Source organism: Callospermophilus lateralis, chromosome 6 (assembly GCF_048772815.1).
Source record: "Callospermophilus lateralis isolate mCalLat2 chromosome 6, mCalLat2.hap1, whole genome shotgun sequence".
In the NCBI taxonomy this organism is placed as follows: Eukaryota; Metazoa; Chordata; class Mammalia; order Rodentia; family Sciuridae; genus Callospermophilus; species Callospermophilus lateralis.
In genome coordinates, this window is record NC_135310.1 from 115,652,217 (window position 1) to 115,672,947 (window position 20,731).

General features: G+C 45.5%; 1 protein-coding gene across 1 annotated transcript in view; it reads right to left on the reverse strand.

The window, feature by feature from the left end:
* Positions 1–7,578: 7,578 nt before the first annotated feature.
* The window catches only part of Dnah8 (dynein axonemal heavy chain 8), a 275,799-nt gene continuing 262,646 nt past the window's right edge, over positions 7,579–20,731 (reverse strand). Inside the window, exons 88-89 of the mRNA XM_076860182.1 lie at positions 10,889–11,010; positions 7,579–7,866 (exon numbers count right to left, since the gene is read on the reverse strand). Of these exons, the coding sequence (XP_076716297.1) occupies positions 7,579–7,866; positions 10,889–11,010 (410 nt within the window). The remainder of the gene's footprint in view (positions 7,867–10,888; positions 11,011–20,731) is intronic.

Below are 20,731 nucleotides of genomic sequence, written 5' to 3' on the forward strand. Positions count from 1 at the left end.
GTGGAAGGGAAAATCAATTCCTCATAGGATTGGCTTATTTGTTTTTTATCGCAGTGCTAAATATTATGCACCAAGTGACAAATTAATACATAAATTGACCTAGAGACATCTACATCACGGGGTGGATGATGAGAATGGAGTGGGTAGTGGCCTGAGCTCCCCAGGGCTGACTGAGCAATGCTGCTCATTGTGTGTCAGTCAAGTTCATTTCCCAGAAAGATGCTGGGGGGTCCAGACCTTTCCCCCAAAGAGGGAAATGCTCACATACTTCATTGAGGGGGACACGTGGCTTGTAGGTTTGGTGGTGCCACCTTGCAACACTGGATGTTCCCTACCACCCGTGCCCTCTGCTTTCTCCAGAGAGCAGGTCCCTCCTCTGGAGCTAGGAGGAGAATGGAGAAGGCCAGCCCTGAGAGAAAAGCCCCGTGGAGCTGGGGACCACCGACTCTCCCCTGTTGTGGCTCCTGGGGAGAATCAAATGAGCAAATGGGGAGTGGCAACAGGACCTTTTTCTTTGCCAGTTCCACCACCCCCAGGAGACTCAGAGCAGAGCTGGTGGCCCCGCTGGTGGCCTTGCTCATTGCTAGCTGTCCCAAGGCCCACGGTTCCCCCCGTAGAGGAGGGACCTGAGGGGATCTCGGGATCTGGAACCCACCAGGGAGTGCCACAGCTGCTGCTGGCAGCCGAGACTGGCGCCGGCTTTCGGAGAAAACAGACCAGGCAGAAAGAGCAAGTCTATTCTGTAAAAAAAAAAAAAAAAAAATTCCATAAACGTGGAAAAAAACTAACAGTGACCGCTTTCCCAGGAGAGGGGATGACACACAATAGACAAAGCTTCTGGTTGTAGTCTAGCTAAATGCCAAACAGCTAGTTTTCAGCTCTGGGGAGAGAAAGGGAGAGATAAGGAGAGGGAGGGAGAGAGAGTGTTGGGGGGGGGGAGAGGGGAAAAGCCGAGAGGGGGAGGGAGGGAAGGAAGGAGAGAGAGGGGAAGATGGGCAGGGAGAGGGACAGAAGAACATTTTCTATTTGTCTGCCAAGTTCTCTTTCAGGTTTTATCATGATGGGACACCGGATGTCCTTTACTGGGGACAATAGAAGAGGAACAATAGAAAAGGGAGGGCTTGCATAATCAGGAAGGCATATATTGAAACCACAAATGACAGATGTCCTTATCCCTCAGACGCAGGTTGAAAACCCCAGTCACATGTCAGAAGAGACTGGGGTTCCCGTGACAGAGAGACCCATGGATTCCTCAGCTGGGAGATTGGAAATGAGCCCCCACATTCATAATCACCCTCTCCAAGAAGCCGTGAAGATGCCAGGAAATTAGAGACGCTCGCATTGAATATTTGCATCAGGTCAAATGAGGATTTTGCCTGGAAATAGAGAGGGGGTGCTTTAATTAATCAGTCTCATCCTCGGAAGAATGAGAGGAGCCAGCGCACCATGTGCAAAATGAGGAGGCATTTCCCTGCCGCCTGAGGACACCTGTTCAATTAAAACTGCTTATAAAGACACAACTGTAACTCTGTTACCCTGCCACTTGCCAGGTTTCCAAGCAGGCTGATCTTGCAAGCCCTGGAGAGAGGGGACCAACTGTGAGCCCCGCGTTCCCTGGCTGCTTTGGGGTAGAGTGGAATGGGTTGGGGTAATCCTCTGCAAACCAACAGCTTTTATGAGGAAGAGTATCAATTCAGGGTATGCTGAGAACATCCTCGTTCTGCCAGCTTTACCTCAAAGTTTATATTCATCTCAGAAGGCTGTACGTCTATCAAGATTTGAGTGTTCAAAGGCTCCGGAGTCCCTTTTGCAGTCAAAGCCAGGAGCTAGAAGGTAGCAGCAATGGTGTTAGTGAGCTTTTGCTTTATTTCCATGTACTGAAGGGACAAAGGTAATATTTCTAAGGCAAAAGATAGTTATATCCTTCACAGATTCTTAGGAATTTATGGTTCTGTGAAAAATAGCAATTAAGAAGGGAGGTTTTCAGATTTCAGTTGTGTTTGTGTTTCAGGGTCTTTTCAACCTCTCTCTAGTCTCCCTGCTCAGTCCAGGAGCTTCCTCCTCTTCCCCAGCCTCTCAGAAGTGATAGGAATCACCTGTGCCTCAGGCCTCTTTCCACACTTCAGACATTCTGGAAAGCTCTCTGCACTTCAGGGATTTGGAGACAATGTGCAGAGGTCAGAAATACTCGGATTAAGTTGTAAAGATCTCCAAGGAGGGTATGAAGAGGAAGCAAGGGAAAACACGTTCATGGTTTGTTTTTAAACCGACAGGGAAAGAGGAGGAGAAGAAAGGAGGAGAGGAATGTGGAGGGGATATCTGAGCTATGGCTGCTGGGCACTGCCAGATCCCCAGCAGGTCCCAGGCTGTCCCCAGCTGCACAGAGAGCTGGCTGTCATCGATTGGCTTCCAGCTGCTGGGTCCCCCAGTCCCAGTGTGGGGCAGCCAATGCCACTGTTCACTCCCATGGGCATCTACTATGATAGTGCTCCCCCCCCGACCCCTGCCACCCTGGCTGCTCCCTCTACCCTGTCCTGCCTCCTCCGCTCCCCAAAGAGCTGGGCCCAAGAGCTCTTTCCAGGAATCTCCACACATTCCTGGGTTCAGTCTGTTTCCAGAGAACCTAGACCTGTAAGAGAGGGAGGAAGCAAGACTTTCAGGGTTTTTGATGACTGGACAATTTTTATCAAATATAAAAAAAGGCACACAGGCCAGTGTCTAAAAAGCCCTGGGAGCCCTTGGTGGGCTCATCCACATTGATGCACATTCCCAGACTCAAGCTGCAAGTCCTTTTCTGAGAGTGTTGCCGTGTGGCATCCTGTCAGCTGCTGTACCTTTCAACTGTTTCTGATTAGTCTAATTATTAATGGTTTTAAAAAACCTTTATGAAGCAAGCCATTGAAGATTCAATTAGACACCTAGGATAAAGTCACTGTTACTTCTACTGCAAGTGGCTTTTTGACCTTTTAAAATTAAAAGGGTCTCCGTAGTTCCTAAATCTGTTTTTTTTTTTTTTTCATTTAGGATAGTGGATTATTCTTTCACAGGTTTGAGCACTTTCAATTGTGTTCTTTAAAATGCATTTTTAATTACTTCTTCTTTTGTAAGTGGGCAAGGAAACAGCTTGGCTAAGGCCTGTGTCCCAGGACCAGACTCATGTCTTTTCACTTGGAATTTAGAGTTAATTTCTCCAATCCCACTCTTTCCAGTTACACAGACTTTCTGGTCTAGAATACTCCAGAAAACCCAGGAAAAAAAGTTAAAATGAACCCACTAATTCTCTTCAAAGTCCCTGGATTTTAAACATACCTTTGTTTCAACACCATACAAATACTAATAATTGCCATATAGTCTCTCCTCTATGTCCATTAGCCTTTCCATTTATATCATAAAAGCTGCTCATATAATGAAAGATGCTCAAATTAACAAGTCAGAGAAACATAGATGTACGATTTCTGTGCACCATTATGCATTTTAGAGGTCCATGCCATCGGGACTCGGGTGATAAAAACCCAGGACTGTCTGGCAGAGCACGTCAGAGCCCCGATGGGGCCACCCAGCCTGGGTTCAGATCCCAGCTCTGTTACTCACTAGCTTGAAAACCTGGGCAAGTCGTTTAGCTCCTCTGTGCCTCAGTGTCTCAGTCTGGGAAGTGGGGATGATGACATCAGTACTGACCAGAGGGTTGGAGTCATTCCCACCAGGGGTTTAGACCAGTGCCCAGCATGTGCCCACCACACGTTGTTACTGATAGCACTGGGAGCAACAGGGAGCTCACAGACCTTGAACTCCTCTTCAGAGACCTTGGCAGCTATTTATAAGCACTTGGCTGGTAAACAGATCTTTCCCTCAAGTTTTAATGGCAAAAGAAATGCCCCACTAGACTCTCCAGGCTATAGACGGCTATATCTTTACCTTTTTCTGACTGTTATTCATTTTAACTGAATCCTCAAATTTTACCCACCCTACCATCTATCAAAGAACCTGCTCTTCTTCTATTCTCTCAGCTCTCTGGTTCCATCCTCCGTCATCCTTGCCTGGTCTAGAATAGCCTCCTAGGTGACCAATTCACTTTCATTTCTTCAGCATCCCAGAACCATCAATGGCTCCCCATGGTCTGTGGTGTTCTAGACCCTACCAACACGCCTCCCGCCTGACATTCCCTCCTTCCCCATCCTTTGCCCATGGCCCAACTGGGTTGCCTGCTATTCATGCTTTCCTCCATGCTGTCACTACTTACTGGGTGCAAGAAAGACATCTTCTGTTTTCCAGAAGCTTGCTATAGAGTGGGGAGATAGATGTCCTAGAATTAAAATTGCAAAATTCAGTTGCAGTTTGTCTTCTGCCTAGAAGAGGAGTAGGAGGTCATGGAAATCCTCAAAGAAAGCGAAGGGAAGTGAGATGGGAGCAGCTTTGCTTACAGCTTTATTGAGGTACAACTGAAGCACAAAATAGTGGATCGCACATCGTGGCTTTTCTGGGGAGGAGTCTGGCTTCTCTCAGCATAATGATTCTGCAACTTACTCATGTGTCCATGTTCCTTTTTATTGTTTGTTCCTTTTTATCATTGAGTAAAATTCTTATGTGAGGATATACCCCATCTGTTTATCCATTCACCTGTTGATGGACATTTGGATTGTTTCCGGTTGTTGGCTCTTGGCTATTTCAAATAAAGCTTCTGTAAACATTTTGTACATAAACTTTTGCAGGAATTTTATTTCTCCTGGGTAAATAGCTAAGAATGAAATGTTAAGGTCATATGGTGGCTATATGGTTTTCTTTTAGGAAACTTCCCAACCATTTTCCAAAATGGTTGTACCATTCATTGTACACTGCTTTCTGCCATGCACAAAGGGACCATTTGCTTCACACAAGGGGATTTTCTTTGACAAGGCAATATCACCAGGGTGATGGTGCATGCAATATTCAGGAAACATCAAATAGTTTCAAAAAACATCAAGGCAGAAGCAATTAAGCAAGTTGAGTGACAGGGTGGGCAACAGAGCAGAACTTTAATTTTAGGCCAGCTCATGGAGAGCTCTGATGTTTTTGCAGTGGACATTCCAGATGACAGAAACTCACTGAAGGCTCGGTCTGACTTTTGTCTCTGTAAATTCCATGTAGTTTCCTATCTTTATATTCTTGTCTCTCTCCCATGCTTTTCCCTTCCTTAGAGCATAATAACATCTATGAAAAGATAAAGACCAACGGAAATGCTACCTTGTCTTCAAGCTCATCCCCCAACTTTGAGTTTCCTTATCTAATCCTATGAACTTCACCGATGGCCCTTATTCACCCAAGGTCTCTGATGGCAGAGAGTGAGGCTTATTCATGCAACGTCACCCACAAGATCCATCCCTTTTAGAAGCTACATCTCTAGACACTTTTCTTCCTGTCTTATTTTTACATAAAGTCCAAACTAAAATAACATTTTAAATCAACAAAGGTATAAATCTCACTGCTCATTTTGCTGAGAACACAATGAGAAGATGTGGACTGATTCCAAGGAGGAAAAATCATTCTGCCTTTCTCCCAGTTTCAATTGGCTTACCCATCTTGTCCTCTGTCCTTTGCTCTTTTATGCTCACCAGGTCTCCCTTGCTCAAGTGTGGCAAATTATGTAATTAGTAAAAGAGCAACAATTTTGCAGAGAACATGGTTATGGTGTTTATGGAAGTTCAATGGCTCCAAATGTCTAAGGAAACCATTAACTAGGCCTAGAGAAAGAAAGCAGAATTGGGTCCCAGCCAGTTCTCAGCAGAACTAGGGGTAGCTGAGAAGTAGCCACCATAAAGAAGACCATTTTGAGGCACTGCCAGGTGCTCATCCTGGCTGGGCCTCATTGCCCATCTCCTTCCCCTCTCTCTTTCTCTCTCTCCCTCTTCCCTCCATGTAGACTCAGAGCAAAATCATCAGCCACAGCAGAGCTCTCAGGAAATGGTACTTGTGTGACCTTCAGCAGTCTGATCAAGGACCTTTGCTAGATTCACATCTTTTTCATCTCTTTCCCCAATCCTTCTCCAAGTCACTAGAAAACATTGAACCTAACAGTGATTCTCTAAAAATCTAGCATGGTGCAGACTATGCATTTGCTTTCAATTGTTTTAGCAACTGGGCGAGGAGTATGAATAAAACCTGTTTTATTTTAGAACCTGAAGTTTGGTTTACTCTAATGTCAGGGTGCTGGATTTTCCTTGTGCCCACTCAGATTGGCAAGTGCTTCCAAATTCTAGTCTCTGTTCGGGAGTGCCATCTTTGCTTTAGTGTGTGTATGTACTGGCCATGGGAAGTACTGAAATGCTTGGCATAGGGGCTTGGCTACTCTAATATTTAAACTGCCATAGTTTTTTAAAAGTTCTATGTGTTGATATTATATCAATTTCAGGAGCATACCAGGGGCCACTGTTACAATTTGCATTTCATAAAAGGTTTTCTACTGTTTGGAAACTAGTAGACTGTGGTGGAACTTCCTTCAGGGTCTTCCCTGGATATCTCACTGGGGCTATTGCCAGACCATCTCAGTGTGTTTACCATCCACATCTGTGATCAAGATGACAGAGGATGAGAGAGAGCAAGGCAACTTGGGACACTCCCCTACTTCAGAACAACACAGGGAATGGAGCTGGTGACTTTAGCTGGAGGCAGGCAAAAAAGGATTCCAGATGAGAAGACCTGTAGAGACACTTTTCAGTATTCTGAAGCGGCATGAGCATTCAATATAGGACCCCATCTGTTTTGTTCAATTGACAATTTCCTTTAGCAGGAAATAAAGGTTCATACTGAGTTTCAGACTAACTACAGAGTAAGAAATAGCTTCACTTTTTAAAGACTCTGCTTTTTAAGACATTCAGCATGTAACCTAATTTCATTTGATGGAGTTTGTTTTTCCTTCTCCATTTGCTGCCTAGAAATGTGTTTCATTATCTCCTGCAGAATTGGGGTGGGGAGGGAGAACTGCAGAGTCAAAGTTCCCTGAGCTTGAAGAGCACTAAAAAAATAAAATAAAACAATAGTAAGTAAAATTAAAATAAATGACACGAGCAGCCATCCCAGTGGGTTTTCCATTTTCCATTTCACACCACCCAGCTATACTACGGAAGGGCACCTCTGGGACTCTCCTGGGTCCACTTCACAAGCACGGAAGAAGGGTGAGCCCAGAGCACAAGCACAAATCCAGACAGAGGTCAATTTCATTTGAGGGAAAGTGATTTTTACTGTAGGGAAAAGTTGGGCTTTTCTATTAGTCTCCTTTTAGGATGTAAGATAGTAACACTTCGTCTTGGGTTTTTAAAATTCAAACCTTCCAAAGCATTCTAACACGAAGATAGGATTTTATCTTTAAAAAGTAATTATAATGACTTTGATTTCCTGGAATAAAAAAGCATGAATTCAGAATCCGCTTTTTGAATATTGATATGAGAAGAAACCCAAGCAATGGAAGAACATGGACTTTTTAATTGAGAGAGAGAGGAATCAAGCAGTTATCAGGGAGGAAAGACACACATGGCCAACTCTCTCAATTAGCACGGCCCCTTCCTCCACATGGTTCCTGGTGCCCTCTGCAGGTGGGAAACCAACTTATTTGATGTCGCACAAAAGGGCCACCCCTCTCAGGATCCAGTGATCCGGGGACAACAGAGTACGCAAATACACCACGGTGATGAAGGTCAAGTCCGTTCGCCTCGGTTTCTTGTAAATAGGACACACGTACAGCTTGGGGTCCTTGGGGGCCGTGGAGTTAATAGCAAAGATGTGGAGCACCGGCAGCTGCATGAAGAGCACCTTGGGGGTGGATTCTGTGAGCTTCCCATTCCGTCTGTCCCAGGATGCTCCGTCCATATATAGCCCATAAATATATACACCTTCCTGCAAGAGTCAAGCATAAGGGAATCGATTTTTTTTTTAAAATTAGGTGCTGCTAGATGGGCATCCATTAGTGTAATAAACGTCATCAGTTTGGAAAGAAAACATACATCAGTCTTAAAAAGCTACCAGATGAAGAAAGCACCACTGGGCACATCCTATTAGTGAAATACTGGGCCCAATTTTCCTCTGCGGCATATGATGAGGCTGGCACTGGGGGAGTGTTCCTGTTACTGGTTACTGGGGTGCCAGGTGTGGGGCCCGTGTTGGTGGGGGGGCGGTCGCCTGGCAACTGAAAAGCCAAATGGCCTGAACACGGAGCTAAGTCTCCAAAAGGTCCTATTTAAGTCGTTGTAAGGTGGGAGCGGGGAACACGATCTGGAGCTGGTGTCACCTGGGATCTCAGCTGGGCTGGTCACGCCAACCCAAGGCTCAACCTCGTCTTCAAGGATGAAGGGAGATTGCGCAGCCAGGGCTGGCTAGCGGACAACCACAGCGCCCCCAGAGGCCGGGGGTGGTACAGACAGGGGCCGTGGAGGGGCCAGGTGGGAGACCGTGATCATCCTCCCCAGTGTCCCTCCCACACCTAGACCTGCCCTCATGGTTCTCACTATTAAATGGGGAAGACTAGACACATACATAAAGGAAGTTGTTGTTGCTGTTGGAAAAGACCTGGAAGGACCTGCACATATTTGTTACTGGAGCTGCCTGATGAAAAGTTCTGAGAGCAAGTGCAGGGACTTCTGAGGTGAAAGGTTACCGAGGTCTTTGTAGAAGGGATGGCCTTGAAATGGGCCCTGAAGGGTGGGCTCCACTTGCAAAGGCAGAGGAGAGAGGACAGGCATCCCAGGCTGGGACAATGCTACAAAGAAAGGCAGGATGGGTGGAGAAGCCCCAGCATTCTGTTCAACAGAAGGGTCAATGGTTGGAGTCAGGGCTTGGCCAGGGAAGAGGCTGAATGCTAAGATGAAGAGTCTGAACTTTAACCTGCAGGCAGCAGGGAGCCACAGAACATATATTCACTAAAAAGAAAGAAAGAGAGAAAGAGAAAAAGAAAGACAGACTGGGAAGGAATCACAGGGACCTCCAATAAACATGCAAGCTCATAATGTACATCTATGTAGAAGATGGTGACCTTTTTTTCATTACCAGTGAAGATGGGGTACTGAGAAGCAAATATGGATTATAATGAAGTACCAGGGGATTAGTCGTGAAGTGTTTTCTGGAATCCCCTCATGTAGGTCAGAAACGTATTTTTTTGAACCACACACACACACACACAAAAAAAAAAAAAAAAAAAAAGAAAGAAAGAAAGAAAAGAAAAAAGAAACACAGCAAAATCATGGGCAGTCACAGAAAACCAGGCTATGATTACCACTGGTAACTTAACAGTTGATAATTATCTACATGGGCAGTGTAGAAACCAGCCTATAGTAAGTTGTATCCCACTCTAAGGTTCTTTCAATCTCAGGACCTTATAAGGTCATAGTTAGAAGGTGTGACAGATGAAAGAGCGTCCCCCAAAATTCACATCCATCTACCACCTCAGAATGCAATTATTTGGAAATGCATATTTTGCAGACATAATTAGTTTAGATAAGGAAATAGTGGGTTACGGCAGGCCTTAAATCCTATCTTAAAGAGAAGAAGGGAAGAAGGGAAGAAGGTCTGTGACACTGGAGCCAGGAATTGGCAGGATGCATCTACTAACCTACCAATACCAAGGCTGTCCAACCAGCCACCAGAAGCCTGGAGAGAGCACAGAGACAGATTCTTCCTCAGAGCCTTCTTCTATAAAAAGCCAATATGACCAACACCTTGATTTCAGGTTTCTGGCTTTCTAAACTGTGAAGGAATAGATTTCTGTTGTTTTCTGTCACCTGGTTTGTGATACGTTATTGTGACAGCCTTGGCAAACTAAGACAGATTTTGTTACCAGAAAGCAGGGGCTCCGCTGTAACAAAGACCTGTAAAAGCAGAAATGAATGGGTCAAAGCTGGAAGAATCTTCTGAGGCATGTGATAGAAAGAACCTAATTACCCTGAAGAGAGGTTGGTGGAAATGTAGAGGTTCGAGGTGTTTGGGGGTGAGGTCGCAGTCAGAAATAAAGAACATGTTATTGGAAACTGGAGGAAAGATTATTCTTGTTATTAAATGGCCAAATACTTAGAAGTTGGAATCATCTGATCCAGTCCCCTTATTGGACAAATGTGGAAATGAAAATCAGAGAAAGGGAAATAACATTTATTGAGTCTCTATGGGGGTGGGGGCCTCCGGCACCAAGCCCACAGGGTCACATTTAAATTCCCACAACTTCTCTCAGTGAGGTTGAACCATCACGCTCATTTTATAGATTAAGAAGTCAAGACTCAAAAAGGCCCAAGAACTTGCTTAAGCTAATTGAGCAGAGCAGTGTCAGAGTGGTGGCTCTGGGCAGCGTCTGCTTATCTCAGATGAGCACCTACTCCTTCCCCAGCCAGGCGTCTTCCCACCAGGTCCCAAAGATAAGGGGACACTGCTGGAATGGATCTACCCTGCTAATCCAGTTGGTCTCCACTGCCCTCAGCACTACTCTGCCCCCCACCCCGACCCCGGGGCGGGCTTTTTGTGAGCAGCCCTAGCAATAACTGGAAAGGTCTAGAAAATTTATTTAAATTTTTTTTATAGATGTACAGCATGACTTTATTTTGTTTGCTTTTATTTTTATTTGGTGCTAAGGATGGAACCCCTTGCCTCAACACATGCTAGGCAAGTCCTCTGCCACTGAGCCCCAGCCCCAGCCCCTAGAAAACCCTTTTAAGCAAACACAAAACAGAACCTTAATTATAAAGAAAAGCCACCTGGGGAGTTCCAGGGCTCACTAGACCTTGTCATTAACCTTCTACTCTTCGGCATCGGGGCCTCCTGGTTACAATGGAAACAGCCCTGGCTGCAAAGCAAATGGACTTCATGGGGCACTCAAGGGAAGTCTTAAGCTGGACTTGAACTTTCATCCCTGGCCCCAGATTGTCCCTGCAGCACCTACCACAGGGGGTGTTGTGATCTCCTCCTTGGTCTGCCGCAGAACGTCGTTGTGGATGGTCACGGTGTCCAGTGCCCAGCCTTTGTGAGCCCGGGTCACTTCTTGCCTCATTGCTGTGAGGAAGCCTTAAGAAGAAAAAAGAAGAGAATTTGGTGCCCTGATGTAGTCCACTTTAGGAGCAAGCAAGAGGTAATGCTAAGCATTACTTGCTGATCAATCTCCAAACTGCACTCCTGTTCCAAGAGGAGTTGACACCAAACCCCAGGGGGCCATTTCTCCCAGGGTTTTGTTTCTATGGGGACTGTGATGAGCTACATCTTTCCTGTCAGCTCGGAGCAGGAGAACAGCACCCTTTCTTTCTCCGACCAGGCCTTGGTTTGAAAGTCCCCTGAGATTCCAACTGCTCAAGGCCTCTAAGGTCATAACCCACCTGGCCCTTGCTCATACTCTGTACTGGAAAACACAATATTGAATGTGTGACCGGAATGTTAGAAGTATTCTGAGAAACAGCATTCCAATTAAACTCAAATCAAACCATTATCAAGCTTCTATTTGCTATAATGGAACAATTTCATTTAGTCTAAGGAAATAAGGCATAAAGCCAAAATAGGAAACCTGACTTTCAATTTGATCAAACAAAGCAATCACACCGGAAAGGAAAGCTACATGTTTTAATGTTCATAATACAGTTATTTTAAGATAATACGTGGCTCTGTATACCGTGGCCTTTCTTTAAACTTAATATTTGTAGATCATGCCCCTCAATTTGATAAGAGCAGTCTTTCTTGGAGCGTGGCATTTGATGTTAGAAAAAATAAAATAACCTAAACTTCAAAATGGGCTTCAAAACCTTAAGTTGTATCTGTGACCTAGCTGTTATATTTTGGTCTCCATATAAATATTGAAAATCATGGAGCTCTCCAGTGAGTAAAGTGTTGGGATATACACATCCCTGCTACTATTAAATTAGTGAACTCAGAGTCAAACTAACACATTAAGTAATAACATTCTGATGGGTTTGAAGGGAAAAGGGGAGTTACAAGGTGCAATAAGCACTGAGAAAAGACCTCTCGGAGATGGAAAGGAAGACGAGGTTTCCAGCTCTTTTCCACGAAGGGAGTCAAGTTCTCCCCATTACTACATGAGACTCGTGGAGGGGCACTCTTGTGGCCTTTCTTTCATTCGTTGATGCTCTCCAGTGTGGTTACGTATGCCAGGCACCACTCTGTGCGTGAGGCCATCCATGGACCCAGCACTCCAGGGACTTGGCCTGGAGAGCGCGTGGAGGGAGGCAGGACAGGTGTGAGCCAAACTCAGGACAGCTCAAGGAAGACTGAGAAGATGAAGTCAAATGCGGCTCTTGAGGGATGCACAGGAGTTTACCGGAAGGGATGATTGCAGTGGGAGGAGCCACAAATGCACAGAGAGGCCGGGGGTGGGGGGCCGTGGTGCCAGAGAAGGCTGGAACAAGTGTGGGGCCTGATGTTTCAAGGCCAGAGCTTGCACTTGATTCTGTGGATGATGAGGAGCAGTGAGTTGGTTGTATTTGCCTCTTGGAAAGCTTACTCAGGGTGCCACTAAAACAGGATGCGGGTGCTCATGAAGGCCCCTTGTGTTAACTCAAAAGAAAAGTTGGTCAGTCAACCAGAGTAAGAAGAGATGACTTTATGTGGGGTTGGGGCTGGAGCTCAATGGCAGAGCACTTGCCTAGCATGTGTGAGGCACTGGGTTTGACCCTCGGCACCACATAAAAATAAATAAATAAATAATAAATAAAATAATTATTAAGAAAGATATTAACTATGGGGAGGGGGGCCAGGAAACATGTGGAAGTCTGCTTGGCAGCAGCTGGAGTCAGTGCCTGTACTCTATGTGGAGCCCCGGGAGGTGATCTGACCAGCATGTGATGGTGTTGCCTTCCATTTCAAATACTGGGGATCCCACACCGTAGTAGTAAAACATTGTGTGTGCTCGCCAATCAGTGGGGTGATCAAACCTAATGCACCCTCTCATCACTCCACGAAGATGTCATTTTCGTCATTCAACATTAAGTGTTCAGCCATGTGGTGTATTAGACACTGCACGTTCAAGTGGAGGACTTGGAATTAAATTGACCCTATTTTATGATATTTTAAAATTCACCACTGATCTATGAATCCACAAGGTCATAATGTACAAGGCATGAATTCTAGTCAGAACCATCTATCTGCACAAGTTGAATAACTGGATTTTTCTATAATACTTTAAGTTCCAACTAGAGTGCAAATTTGACCTCACTCCATATGGCTGGTTCTCAGGCAATGCCACAGGTGTCAGACTGGGAATGAGAAGAATTCTCTCTAATGTAAAACACCTGGTTTGAAAGGCAGACATTGTCAAAGAGCTCTGAAAACTCTAGTGCAATTAAGGAAAGGCCATTTCCTGTCCTCTCCCTGCTGGGAGTATGTATGACATTGCCCAGTGGATTTCAGCAGTAAGTGACATAATGCTTAGGAAGCAGTGCTAGTCAGCTAGGAGGTGGAATCTGGACCCTCAAGAAAGGGAAATGTGCTAGGCGAGGTGGCACACACTTGTATTCCTAGTAAACTAGAGAGGCTGAGGCAGTAGGATCACAAGTTTGAGGCCAGCCTCAGCAACTTAGCAAAACCGCCAGAACTCAACAAGACCCTGTCTCAAGAATAAAAAATAAAAAGAGCTGGGGGTGTGATTCAGTGGTAAAGTGCTTCTGGGATCATTCCCCAGTACCAAAAAGAAAAAGAAAATGTTAACTAAATATATTTGAAGCTTAAGAGTAGAGGACAGTATTCCATGGGCCATTTCTACTCAGAGAACATGGAGAAGACACTCAATTTTTCAAGCCGTGATAGTTTGTTTTGGCTTCCTGAAAAGAATACAATCTTGAGGAATTCAAAGGGTAATACATCCACTGAAGTGTTCATTGTTTAATTAAAAAACAAAAACCTGAATGTCCATCTTTTTTGGAGATTATGTCAAATCTAATGGATTCTAAATTTGTTTTTTCTGAAGTCTGTATAATTCTAAAAGCCTCTCGATACACTTTTCTTTATAAAAGCCTGGAAATCAGTACTTTTGTTTTGGCACAAATTTAGTTTGAGTAATTCTTAAAGTGATGGGAAAGCGATTCCCATGTTCATGTGTCTGAAGGAAGAAACAAAAGTTGGGGAAAGTCTTCAACAGTAATAACCTTTGTTTTCCATGATATTTAACCACCCACATGAAAATGGGCAATTTGACTATTTAAACATCTGAGTTACATGTGGTCTAAATGAGATGCTTAAAAAATTTCCCTTTCAAACAAACCCAGAAAGCATAATGAATTCTTAAAACACTTGTCAAGATTGTTCTCTTGCTCTTTCTCTCTCTCTTTTTTAAATTTACTTTTTAGCTTATTCTTTGGAAACTCAAGTCTAAAGTAACACTTGTTAGACGTTAATTCCTATAACGGCAGTAATCCAGCATTTCAGCAAACTCATTACCATTGTTTGACTTGTGCAATCAGCTGGTTTAAAGAAAGCCATGGGGTCCTCTAAGCATCATTTCATTCAAAATCTTAGAAAAGACGAAAGAAATGGCTAATCAGGAAGGATGCTCTCCTCAACTTTATCAGGAGTGGTTGGTGTTCTGTAACCATGGACCTATACCAAAAATAGACAACATTTTTTTTTTCTGTAACAAATGAACCAGTCCTTCTGTAATGGGCCTTAGGTTGTGCAGTATTTCCTGTCTAAACAGTTACCAAGCCTCCCAGAAGCATATTCGAAGATAAGGAGAAATGATGTTCCTGCCACAAGTTTATGACAGGCAGTTTTTCCCCCAAATGAGAAGCAAACATAGTTCATTGCTAAGTTAAATAAAAGGTCAGAAATCATTAAACAAAGATGGGGTGGATGGGTCCAGTTGAATGAGAATGCACCAGGCGCCTCTCCCGACTCTTTGCTGGCAGCTCTAAGGAAGACATTAAAAACTGCTGAATATTGAAAACACCAGAGGAACTTTGAAAACTCCCAATTCCCAGACCACGGTCCAGGACGACAGCACCAGACTCCCTGGAGGTAGCGTCCGGGCATCAGGGTTGTTGTAAGGCAGGGTTGATTCTCAGACTTTACTGTTCACAGAACTCATCTGGGGAAGTGGCTCTGATGGACAGGAAGGTCCTGATGCAGTAGGCAGGTCAAGGGTGGGGCTCAAGGAGCTGCGTTTCTGTGACACCTGCCACCAAGGATTGGCACTGGGGATCACAGAGCAGTAACAAAGATCTAAGTTCAAGGTTCTTCATGCATTAGGGTGACTAAGGGAGCTTTTAAGAAAATGTGCTGTACAGACTTTAGAGGTCTTATTATGATATAATTAGTTTGGAGCCCCAAGCATTAAGTATGCATTAAAAGGACAGCAGGTGATCCTATTGGGGTAAGTGGGTCTGAGAACCACGGTTCTTTGAAAAGCTACGCGAGACCGGTCTCAGAAGTCACTGATTCACCTTTGTTGGAAGAGCTAGTTTCACAGGTGGAAGGGCAATGCCTCACTGTAAAATATCAGCAGGGCTGTCAGTAGCACAAGCTGAGTCCTTCCAGGGCCCGTGAGACACACATTCTCCCACAGGCCTGGAGATGGTTGGCTCCAACAAAACCTCAGCACAAACGGAAGAGTTGGGGGTAATTCTTTTGGCAAGAGTGGGGCCTGCTACGCCCACCCTCACATTCTGCAATGTATTCCTTGCACCTGATCCATTGTCTCCTGGTGCTAGTTGATGCCTCTTTCCCTTGACTCCAAATCCCACTTCTTCCCCTGCTCCTCCACATCCCCACGAGTCCTTCTGGCATGATTCTACCTACTCAGAACACATCCTACCATCTTGCCCTTGCTAAAACCTGGCTCAGCCCTAAAGACCTCGCTCTTCCCCTCCACCTCTTATGAGAATCTGCTACATCTCTGGCCATGAGCCGCTCCCCTCGTTCCTCATGTCATCTGCCCACCTGCCACCAAGGACTGAGTACCCTGCCAACACCGGGGTCTCTTCAGTATCCCATCCAGCAGTGCGGTCCAGCCTCTCCTGGGCCTCCTCATGTTTTTAACTCACTGACTCTGCTTTACTTCCTTTCCTGTTTACTTAATTCCATTCTCTTCATCACTTGCCAAGCGAAACCCTGATCGTGAATGGGTCCAAATATCCCTCTCCTTACACCTAACCCTACCATGGAAAGAAAACAAGCAAATTCTTTCTTCTTACCACTATCCTCCAACTTGCTTCTCCTCTATGAAGACAAGTTTCTTGAGAGAATCATCCATACTGTCCACTCACCCTACATGCTGCCTGACCCCCCCACTGCCCCACCTGCTTCCCTGGGACTTCTCTTGGGACCATTTGGGGCCCACCTGGCTTGACCTCTGGCAGCACCACTACTACTTGGAACCCTCCCTCTCTTTGTCTTCCATGACCTCTGCTCTCCTGGTCTTCCTCCTCCCAGCTGTTTGGTCATGTGTGTCGGGGCTGGAGGATGGTACATAAGGTAAGGCAGCAGAATCCCAGCGAGGATGACTTGGGAGGAAGATGACCAGGTAGGTCATGGCACTGGTGAGGCTCATGGGAGCATGAGACGTCCTACACTGGCAACGGGAAATGAGGAATCAGAATTCCACACTGGGACTTTAGGTGGGTAGAGATGAATAGTTTACATATGTGAGCATGGCTGAGCTCATTGACGAGGGGGCCAAGTCCAAGGGCAGAACTTGCCTGAATAAAGCCCAGAAAGTGGGTTGAGAAGCAGCCCTCTAAGGGATGGGAAAAGAACCACAGAAGGGAATGGATGGAAGCCAAGGTCTGGAAGAGTTTCTAGAATCAGCATCCTAGCTACAGCCAAGGGGATGTGGTTGGCAGGGAGCTCACCAGGTTCGGGGTCCTTGCAGAGAGTGGTTTCAGTATAACATGGCAGTGGGCCAGATTACAAGGGACAGGGTGGCCAGTGAGGAAGGTAACCGCGTACAAGAGCAGATGAGGATGTGATGCAGCCCAGTGCTTGGAAGTCCCCCACACACCAGGACAACAGAACCACATGTTATTCCCTCAGAGGCATTTTGAACGTGTCCACAGTCCTTCTGTAGTTCTGGGTTTGTGCACAGGGTAGGTCAGTGCTGCTATTATTTAAATTCCATTCACCCAGACCCCCTCAGACATGAGGAGCAGCTCTGGCTCTGTGAACAGTTGCACCAGGGCCTCGCTTAGAATTGCTACTAGTTGTCCCCCAGTCCCTTCCAGCCCTGGAGTTCTGTGAACCCTCGGTGCACTCTTCCACCTCCACAAACAGCAGGCTCTCACAACTATCCTCAAGACGAGCGTCTGGAAATTGCAGCTAGCTGCTGATGCTGCCCGATAATACACACACACACACACACACACACACAGGCGAGAGGCTGCAGTGATGGTCACAGAAACACAAGATAACAGGACAAAAATCACCCATCTCCTTGCTTCTGCAAAAATCCCCTCTAAGTGAAAAATCTTGATTCATGTTAGGGAATAATAAGTTGTTACTGATACCTGCTGCCGCAGCCTGGCATGGCTTGTCAAGACACTGAGATAAAAGCATAGAAAAAAAAATGAGCGCAGTTTGGCATCTAAATGGCATCAAGCTCCAGACTGAGTTAGATATCTGGAAAACAATGATACTGCGTGGTTCCATCTAATATGGAGGTGTGAGGCCTGCGGGGCACGCTCAGCCTCTGCCTCCGCCGTTATTAGCAGCACCTGTGAGTCACACCAATATCAAACGGTAAAGTGTGGCTATCAATTAGAAGGTTTCAAAAGGCAGTCGATGTTCTGGCTTGAAGACGGGCTCTTCACAACTCATATTTCTTAGGTTTAAACACATTCCCACATATGGAGCGTTCTCTCTCTCTCTCTCTCTCTCTCTCTCTCTCTCTCTCTCTCTGTCACACACACACACACACACACACACACACACACACAAGCTCCTGCACCAGCATCTAAATCGTGCATACGTGATGCCCTGCAGAAGGGATGCCCGTGAGGAAAAAGAGACCACAGCAACCCTTTGCACCCCAAGAGGTGCAGTCTTAGACGGTACGAGAACAAGGGCACCGTCACTGCTGGGGGGACCAGGGAAGGGCAAAGGCACTATTGGTCCGAAGAATCTGTTGGGAGGCAAATCCATGCACTGAAGAAGCTACGCCATTCAACAAATACTACAGGTCACAGACGCAGAGAGCTTGACCATTTTAATCAAATCTAATTGCCACACGGTTGAGCTCATCAATTGCTACAGAAATGATTGCGGCGGGGGCTGAAAATACCAGCTGAGCTGCATGGCGGCTGACTCAGCCTCCTCAAATATGACAGATAAACATCAGCCAGTCCGAAGGCAAACGAACAGTGCTCTGAGAGGCGCCAGCTTGGGCACAGACCCGGGGGGCAACTGAAGCATGTCACCTGTCCTTGAGGGCCTCAAAGTCACTTTGGGAAACACACAGTGGACAGCATCAGGTGCCATACTATGTTACAATATGATAAAAATTAAGTCATACGAAATTGAAACATGGAAGTGTTTCATAGTCCAGGGGAGTTTGACTGTATGTGTCTGTCATGACCCTGTGGCTCCTTGGTGACCTCTTTGCAAACCTAATTGTGTTTTACTTACCTGTGTGGAGTGTTTAAAAACATGATCATTGGTGCCTCATAATTATATGTAATAGCAGGACTCATTGTTATGGGTTCACGTATGCACATAATATCATTTGTTTCATTTAATCCCCCAGGACTTCCCCTTTCCCTCTCCTCATCCCTCCCTCGGGTCCCCTTCTTCTACTTTACTGGTCTCCCTTCTGTTTTCATGAGAAGTCCACCCACTTTGTGTGGGATTATTTTTTAAAGCCATCAACTAAAATGTTTTGAACTAAACAAGGACCTCATTCCATCCAAGGAGACGGTGTTAGAAGATACAAAACTCAGGAGACACATTCATGTCGCGAAACCTACTGCTGTCACATGGAGGTCAGCGAGGCCTCCAACTGGAAAGGGCTTTGTGCACCCTGTCTGTGAGCTTGCACAGGCTTGCTGGATTTGGCCAAGTGTGTGGAACAGAAAGTAATTGTCAAGAGGAGGAAAAGGAAGCAGGAAGTGATTAGTGTGCAGGAAGAGTGACTTCCAGTCTTTTATGCAATGAACAGAGAGCAATCATAGATAAGGGCGAGTGTGCCTGTGTGCCTATGTGTAAAGGGAAGGGTTCTCGCTTGCATAAGTCTGGGCTTTCCAAGACACAGAGAGCCAGAAGAGAAGGAATCAAAGTCCCACTCAAAAACAGAAGAAAAGAGAAATGATTCATATTATTAACAGGTGAAGGCAAGTGAGAAGTGAACCGAAGTGTACATCTACATTTGCATTTCTTTCGATATTGTTCTGGTATGAACATCACTTCACCAAGACTAACAAGGAAAGATTAGTCCATAAAAATCAAGCTCAATTAAAGATCAGTTCAAGTGTTAATTAGAGGTTAACACTTTGCTATCTTAAGTTACAGGTGGAAAAAAAAGATAATCATTGGAAGAAGGTGTATTGCCATGATGTATGATGTGACTCTGTCATTTGTGCCTATGGGAAGCCAGGGATGAACCCATCCCACTTCTTTGGTCTTTGAATATCAAAAATACACTCAATGATCTCAGCCTTCTGGGCTCCTGGTGGCTTCTCCTGGGATCCCAGTTTGGAATATTTTCTCAGGGCAACTTCTATCCACTCTCATGCCTCCCCTACCCCAGAGGTGTTATCTTTGTTTTGTGCTTTCTTATGAACCAATATTTTTTCCTACAAGAACTTGTCACAAATGTAATCAATATGTAAGTAATGGCTCAATGTTTGTCTCCCTTACTATTCTGTGAATTTTGCATGGGTGAGAACAGTCTTATCTGGCCTTTTCTTACTGCACATAGTAGGTATGTACCTGGCCCGTACCAGGTACATAATGAACATTTATTTCATGAAGGACTAAATGCATGAAGTACCAAAAGAAAAAAAAAAATACACTCAATGACCTCACAGATTTTAAAATCAGTGGTCATTGGGGCTGGGGTTGTGGCTCAGCGGTAGAGCTCTTGCCTTGAACATGTGAGGCACTGGGATGGATCTTCAGCACCAAATAAAAAATAAATAAACAAAATAAAGTTATTGTATTCATCTACAACTAAAACATATTTTTTAAAAATCAGTGGTCCTGATGCTGCTTCTGAACTCCAGGTCTCCCAGTGCATCTCTGCACCTGAATGTTCCTCCAGCCCTTTCCGAAACCCAGTGCTCCTCCTGGCCTTGCCACCCAAGGTCCCTCTTGCACTTGCTCCCTGTCCTGTTCTTTGCCTGCAGCCGAAGGCACAGCCTCTCCTTGCTCTCTCAAAAATGCCCATTTGATTCATCAAATCTGTTCTCCATCTGCACCTTGTTAAGATCCCAGGCTCTTCCATGGACCTGAGAGGAGTCTCACTGCTCTGGGCCCCTGGATTCTAGTCCACCCTCCACCAACTCCTGGGATTACCTTCTGAGCTTTGGTGACTTTCCATGGCCTTTATGACATAGCCAGACTCCTCTAAAAGACAGCATTTTCTAGCTTCCCCCCACCACCTGTGCCCCTGTGTCCTGAGCTGGGTGTCCTTTTTCCACTGGACGTGCCTGGGCTTTGCTCAGGCCTCTGCCTGGAATGACCTTTTCTTGCATCCACTACAAACCTGACTCACTGCTTCCCATGCAAAGCCATTCTCAAGCCCTGCCCGGGCAGAATTCATCTCTGTCCCCTGTACTACCCAGTTCTCACATGGAGCACTCAT